The sequence below is a fragment of the Condylura cristata genome, unplaced genomic scaffold (assembly GCF_000260355.1).
Source record: "Condylura cristata isolate star-nosed mole 26May11 unplaced genomic scaffold, ConCri1.0 scaffold00027, whole genome shotgun sequence".
Classification (NCBI taxonomy): Eukaryota; Metazoa; Chordata; class Mammalia; order Eulipotyphla; family Talpidae; genus Condylura; species Condylura cristata.
The window spans coordinates 6,418,223-6,425,698 of NW_004567128.1; the positions used below are offsets into that span (position 1 = coordinate 6,418,223).

Genomic DNA, 7,476 nt, shown 5'->3' on the forward strand with positions numbered 1-7,476 from the left:
CCTCCCCCCTGCTCCTCCCCTGCTCCTCCGAGGCCATTGTGCTGCTTCCGGGCTTAGCTCTCATCCCTCTCCCCCCTCCCACTTCCAGTGGCCTCAGTTCTGTGGCCATCCTTGGAGAGCTGGTTCTTGGTTTGACTTGATCAGACCCTTCCTCTGGTCTCTGTATTTTTCACATGAAGTGACATCATCCAGTATTTGTCTTTTTCCTCGTAACCTGCTTTACTTCGCGTCATCCTCTCCAGCTTCACCTGCATTGCCGCAGCTGGCAAGAGGCGCTCCTTCTCGGTAGCTGAGTGGCCCCACCATGTGTCTATGTTGCACACTCACTGTTGCACTGTTGCACCCCCGTCTGTATTTGGGGGTGAACACTGCCATAGTCACCCTACTGTATGTAGTATGTAGTATGTAGTCACCCTACTGTATGTAGTGTGCGGGAACATGGGAGTGCGTGCTTCCGCCAGGGTTTCTTTTTCATTCTCCGTGCAGATACCCGAGAGTGGAATGCTGGGTCCTGTGGCAGCTCGTTTTTAATGTTTTGAGAAACCTCCGCACTGTTTCACGTAGGCCTGGGCCAGTCTGCGCCCGCACGACCGCGCACGTTGCTGTTCGCCGCATCCTCACAGCCCTTGTTCCTGGGCTTTTGGGTCGGGGTCGTTCTCGGAGGGACACGGTGGTCTCTCAGTGGGGTTCGTTCTGCATTTCCTCCTGATAATTGACCGTGATAACTGTTGGCCATCTGTGTGTCTTTGGAGAAATTTTTAACTCTCCAAAGCTAAAAGCCTGTTTAACTGCTCTGCCCATTCTATGGTGGTGGTTTTTTTAATATGGATTCTTTATAGATGTGAGCCCCTTGTCAGAAGCATGGTATGTAAATATTTTCTCCCATTCAGTAGGGCCTTTTTTTCTTTGTTTTAGGGATGGTTTGTTTTACAGTACAGAAACATTTTAGTGTGGTATAGTCCCAACTGTATTGCCCTTTTTACTGCTGGAGCAGAATTCACAAACGTGTATTCAGCGTCTGGGGGTGCAGTGCCCTGTTGTCTAAGTCTCTTTTTGAGGCTGCCGGGCCCCTCCTTGTTTTCTGTCTGGCCAGTCCGGCCACTGCTGAAAGGAGAGTGTTGAAGTCTCTTGCCGCTAATGCACCTTTTCCAGTGTCTGTTTCTAGACTTTATAGTAACTGTCTCTTATTTTTTGATATTCTCTCATTTCCGTGAATATCTGCTGATGAGTGTTGTGCCTTCCTGGTATAATTTTTTTTTTAATCATGAGAGTGTCCATCTCTGTTGCCTTTTTTGGCTGAAAGTCTGTTTTATCTGATATAACTGTGACTGTCCCTGCCTTCCTTTGGGTCCCCTTCACTTGTAGGGTTATTTTCCACCCCTTTGCCCTCAGCTATCTTTATCTTTGGAGCTCAGGTGCATTTCCTGGTGACAGCAGAAAGTTGGATACTTCTTCCTAACCCAGGCAGACACTCACACTCTGTCTTTTAATTGGTGAGTCCAATTTACATTTAGAGTAATGATCAACACATGAAAGTCTGTTGCTGCCATTTTATCCTTATTTTTATGGTGCTGTTTATGTCCTTGTTCAGTTCTTTGTGTCTTCTCCCTTCTTTGGTTTAGAGATGAAACTCCTTTCAACATTTCTTGGAGTGGGTCTGCTTTTTGCAAACTCCTTCAGCATCTGTTTGTCTGAGAAAAGCCTTTCTTTGTCTTGAGCCCTTAGGATGGCATGACTGTGAATTTTGAGATCCATTTAGGTGTGCACACAAGAACTTGGGGTACAGGCCAAAGGTAGGGCGGTGTGAGGACTCACCAGAGACAGAGTGGGGAGGAGACCAGGTGGATGTGTGACTGAAGTCCACTGCTGAGGGGCACAGCAGGCGAGACAGGGGAAGTCTGCTGCACCCTGTGGGTCACTCCCTGGCGGGGGTGGAACTCTTGCTGCAGTGGCTGTGGACTGTAGTGCTGAGACTTAACCCCTGCACCACCACAGAGGCCTCATGATGCTTGCGTACCTGGTATTCTCTTTTTTTTCATACATTGTGTCTGTTTCCTTCTCCAGGCTTGGGAAGTTCTCTGCTGTTTCTTTGCACAAGCCCTCTGTTCGCTTTCTCTTGCCCTCCTCTGCAGTACCCTTTATTCTCCGATTACTTTTCCTTGTGTAGGTGAATAGTTTTCCAAGTGTTCTTCCTCCGCCCTTCTTCTCTCTCCTTTTCCACCTGGTTTCTTTGTGCTTTCTGATCTTTAAGTTCACTGGTTTGTTCTCCTGAGCTGTCTGTTTTACTTCCGTGGCTTTCTCCGGTATTCATCTTCTCTGTTGACCCTTTTACATTGTATTTCCATTACATTTTTCTTTGGTGCTTCTGTTTTGATCTTTTGTTAATTTTGTTTCTTAGGTCATTCATTCGTTTCTTTAAATTTTCTTCCACTTCTTTGAGTTGTCTCGTGATGGCAGTTTTGAACCCTGCATGTGGCAGGACATGTAGATGTTTCATGCCTTCATGTTGGCTTCTGGAGACTTTTTCTCAGACCATGGTAAGCTCATGGTGCTTTTTGCTGCGGGTCCATCTCCATGGGTTCTTGCTTTGGAGGCCCCACCAGGACTTCTTCACTGGACACGGCCCCTCCCACCTGCACTGGGCTGGGGCCATCTTACCGGGGACCCCACACAGTGTTTCTGCCACCTTGGGGTTTCCCTTATTCCATTTTTTACTCTGTTGGTTTGTGTCATTTCAGAAACTACTTGGATATGCGTACAGAAATTATAGCTACATGCTTTCTAAAAAGATTAAATTCCTGAAAATGAAGAAGAAGGGGCCTCCGGCTGTGTTCTCCTACCCTGAAAGTTACAGCCCAACTATGCCAGTAGACAGCCAAATAATTAATGATTCCCAGAGCAACACTGTGGGAACCCCTTTCCAGTCAGATGAGTCCTTCGAACATGACCTAGATTCACCTCACGAGGTCCATGACCTGGTCCTTAGCCAGAGTCCAACAATTCCTCTCATGGCCTCACATTCATACCGGCCCTGTTTCACACCTGACCCAGCCCCGGGGCCCTGCTTTGACAGTCCTGGGGCTCGCAGCATCATCAGTCTCTACTCGCCATCTCGAGCTGCAGATATGTCTGTGAGTGCTTGCAATCAGGAGGAACCAGGCCTGGTGCGCAGCCCCGGGACGATGGCTTACCCAGCTCCGGAGGGGCCGTGTGCAGCTCCGTCTCTCTGCATCCCGGCCACCTTTGGTGAGTGTGACATGTGCTGCAGTCCGCTTCCTCACACCCTGCTGCAAGCTGTTGCTCTCCTGTGTTGAGGCTGCTGTTGGGTGCTGATCCCGATGGCTAGTACTACGTGCCGGGCACTGTGCTGGGCAGCAGATGTGCCTCTGCTCCACGACTGCCATGATCCCCTTGCGAGTTTTGTAATCTTCTGTTTCTCCCCTGGTTAAATACTGAGAATGCTCCTAAGATAGCCAGAGCCCAGATGATAGGAAAGAAACAGGACCCTTTTGTCTTAATTAACCCCCCAAAAGATCAACTTTATGTTGACATCCTAGCAAGTTGCAAAACCCACTTCTGTCACCACACTAACTTCATGGCGTCTCCGCTCTGTTGTGTAAGTAAATGAATACTTGTTTGGAACCGGAGATATTTCAGCATAATTTAGTGAACAGTGCAGTTCGACTCTTTGAAGTAGGAACACTTACTTTATTTCATGTCCTAGTTATTTCTTTTTTAAACATCTAAACCAAAATATGTTTTACGATGCAATTAACCTTGAAAGAGGTATTCAATATAATGTTGAAGTCATTTTTGACCAACTAAACAAATAAACAAAAAATCCGGTTTCCTTCAGAATTCAGATAAGCCTTGAGATTAGATCTTTCCTGTATCTGACTGGGCCAAACAGCCTCAGATTGCTCAATGTGTTCTGTGATCTTTGAAACTTTAAGGTAACTTCAAAAGCTACTTTTGGTGTTTGGGGGAGGTCAGATGGGGCTCTCTTGGGTAGCCTACCTCACATCATTTTATTTAGGTTTTCACTGGATTTTACACTTGGAGTCCTGGGCCTGGCTGGGGTACTTAGCAGAAGGTTCCAGGAGCAAGACCATCATTCCCTACCTCACATCCCTTCCTTCAGGGTAATGATCAGGTCGAGTTTGATTTGTCTTTATTCTCTCCCTCCCCCCTCCCCCACAACACTAGAATCACCAGAAGAAAATGACCTACAGCCCTTCCCTGAGGACCCTTCAACCTGGACAGTGGATGAAGTGATAAAGTTTCTGAAGCATACTGACCACCAGACACTTGCCCCCGTCGTCGACCTCTTCAGGGAACATGTAATGTCTCTCTCGGGGGGCCTTCCTGCACAGTGCCTTTGCGCGCCTCAGCGCAGCCCTTCTGTTGGGTTGCTGTGGGGGGCCTGTCTACTCATTTTTCCACACAAAGTCACATCTCTGGAGTGCCTAGTTTTACTTAGTAGAAAATGGATAGAAAGTACTGGACCAAGTCAGTACTATAACCGGTCTTTTGAGAATAGTAATCTACGATTAACGTAGTTTTAGTTTTAAACCCGAAGTCATAAGTCATAGTTTGCTTCAGCAGTGTAGCTTGGCCACTTAACGGAAGAAAGAATTTTAGGAGGCTGCCTTGTCACGCTCCAGTGACACTCCTGTGGTCTTTCCTGCCTGTGGCGACCACAGCCCTGCGCCCCCTCCATGCCCTCGCCAGTGCAGGCGGACGTGGCTTCGCCAGGCAAGGTGGCGGCGCAGCGCTGGTGCCAGCGGCTCCCGTCCCAGCCCTCCGAGCAGCTCGCGACCGCCTGACATCATTTCCCGCCATTCCTAGCTTGCACACCTTGTCACAGCCGTGGAGGATTTGACTCAGCACACAGTGCTTAGAAGTAGATAGTTTGATGCTTAGGAAATTTTAAGATAGTAGGTTAAAATTCATCCAAACATTTTCCTAAAATTTGCAATACATTTGTAATACATTTGTAAATGATCCAAGGTTGCCTCACTGTACAAATTCCATTTTTAATCATTTTAATAAGGCAGATGCAAGTCAGAAAATATGCATCTGGAATGAGCTGCTGTCTGCTTGGTATTACATATGTTCTTATAAAGAAGTTACTCTTGGGATTAACACGAAAAGCATCATTCCTGACTGTCACTTGCTTTTCCGCCAGGACATTGACGGGAAGGCCCTGCTACTACTCAAGAGTGACATGATGATGAAGTACATGGGGCTGAAGCTGGGGCCGGCCGTGAAGTTGGACCACTACATTGAAAAGCTTAAAAATGAAAAATACTTTGACAACTAAGAAATGTCTATAGATTTAGATTGGTCTCAACTCTGGAAAGACCAGGGCTCTTTCGACAGTTATTTTTCTGCCTGTAGAAATTGTTGTGGAGTATTTTGTTCCTTTATAATATACAGTAACCAGAATGGCAGAATCTGTTTATATTTCAGTTAACATTTAGTTATTAGCATATTCAAATCGGTAGTTTATTCTTTGTCTCTCTTTATTGATGATATTGTATAGTTTACAAATACTTTCCATGTGGGAAACAGACAGTGTACCATGAAGTTTATGTAAAGAACCAAATGAGCTAAATCCCAAAGAGCAAATGTCAGGGATCGACAAGTTCTCTAATGAAATCCATGCGTTTTCCTTAGAAGAACCTTTAAAGAGTCAAGTGTAGATACCATCTCTTGCTAAAATACTCTGTTACTGCAGTGTTTTCTACGTGTTCTACCAGCATCCCAAAAAGGAATAGTCATATAAGTAATTTTCCTTATTATTTCTCTGGTGGTTGTATTTGTTGACATTTAAAGAAAGCAAGGCAGCCTGAGTTTGCCAGGAAGTGTTCTTAGCAGTACTGTAAGCGACAAGCTATGTGAGTGGTCATTTTATGCAAGAGATTCTGAAGGGTGTTGGGATGGAGTATGATTCTACTTTCAATTAAATTCCTATTATTTTTAAGCTTTTGTATTTTGCCTAAGCTTGGACATTTAACCAGGCATTCATTGCTCACATCTCTACGAAGATGCCTGTGTCCAAATTCTTAAAAGGTGTTTTATTGTCTGTTTTTAGTCCTCAAAAAAACAAAGATGTTTTATTACCGTTTCATATTTATATTTTATTCTACAGCTGAAGTTTACACAAAAGTGAATCCTTTATTTTTGAATTTAAACTGGCACTCTGCACTTCTACAGAGGTGAAGATGAACTCTCCTTCGACACAGGCACGGGCCTGTGCCCGCTGGGTACAGGTGTGGGCGTGGCCATGGTGGGAAGTCGTTACTCTGTAGAAGTGCACATTGTCTCCCTTGGCTCTTACCTCGCAGCTCACCTCCAGGGCTCCTCCAGGGATGTCTCTGTCCTGTGCAATGTTTATACTTATTTTGCTTTCTGAGCCATTTGTCCTGCTGATGTTGGAAGGTGCGTTAGTTCTGATTTCTTATTTTGAACTTTATTTTCAAAAGAACTTTCAGGTGAAACCATGTTCACTGTTAATTATTTATCATATTATTACTATATTGTGTAGCATTGGTAAAAAGTTTATAAGTTGTGGGAATTGGTGCTAGTTGTATTAGCCGTTGGTTATACATGCCAATAAAATGTTCATCAGGCCAGAATGTATATTCTGCCTTCAGAAAAACAAGTGTACTTTATAAGCCAATGCAGCCAATTTCCTGGGCATATGATTCAGAGTCATTTCATCTATGTTACTCTGTGTTATAAGACAAAATCCTAATTTAACGTGGCCTTCCTTCAAATTGTTTGTATGAAGATGCTGTGCCCAGCTGAACGGTCCTCAGGTTTTGTATTAATATTGTTTTACAGTTTTCAGATTTTAAAATATAATAAATAACTGCAACAGTTAATGTCAAGCCTCACATTTGATTTTACTTGCTTTCACTGCATTGCATTAATGTGAGTTTATTACAGTTGAACAAGAAGCAGTGTCTAGTAGCTTTGTGGTTTTCTGTGTCCAAATGCTCGATTGAGCACTTGCCCTCTACCTCTGTCTGCAGGTGGGTTCCGAGGAGCAAAAGGTTGATCGCCTGTGGGGATCTAGAATGAGACTCCAGGGGTGCAGTGAGAAGTTCAGTCAGCGAGCTTTATCTGCTCAGAACTTCGGAATTGGCGGTGTTACTGACGATGCCAGGGCCCCCGAATGTCTCCGCCCCCTCGAGTTCCTGTGTCAAGCTGCCATCCCGGCTGCTCTTCCCATTGGGAGCCAGAAGTCCTGGTGCCTCTGCTGGCGGCTCCCTAACCTACGTGGTGGGGAAGCCTGGTGAGGCTCGGGAGGAGCTGGCCTTCATGATCAGACCCCTCAGCCCATCGGGCCCAGATGCTGCTGCGCAGTGTCTTGGAGTCAGGGACTTCCCGCTGTTGCTTCGCAGCAACTCTGGAGATGCTGGGCCCTCCCTGAGGTGGGGCTGTCGCACCACTGGCTGGACTAGGATG

At 45.7% G+C, this 7,476-nt stretch overlaps 1 protein-coding gene across 1 annotated transcript in view; it reads left to right on the forward strand.

The window, feature by feature from the left end:
- The window catches only part of SCML1 (sex comb on midleg-like 1 (Drosophila)), a 10,505-nt gene extending 5,182 nt beyond the window's left edge, over positions 1-5,323 (forward strand). The window contains exons 5-7 of the mRNA XM_004690076.1: positions 2,739-3,246; positions 4,207-4,340; positions 5,189-5,323. Coding sequence (XP_004690133.1) covers positions 2,739-3,246; positions 4,207-4,340; positions 5,189-5,323 — 777 coding nt within the window. The remainder of the gene's footprint in view (positions 1-2,738; positions 3,247-4,206; positions 4,341-5,188) is intronic.
- Positions 5,324-7,476: the final 2,153 nt, after the last annotated feature.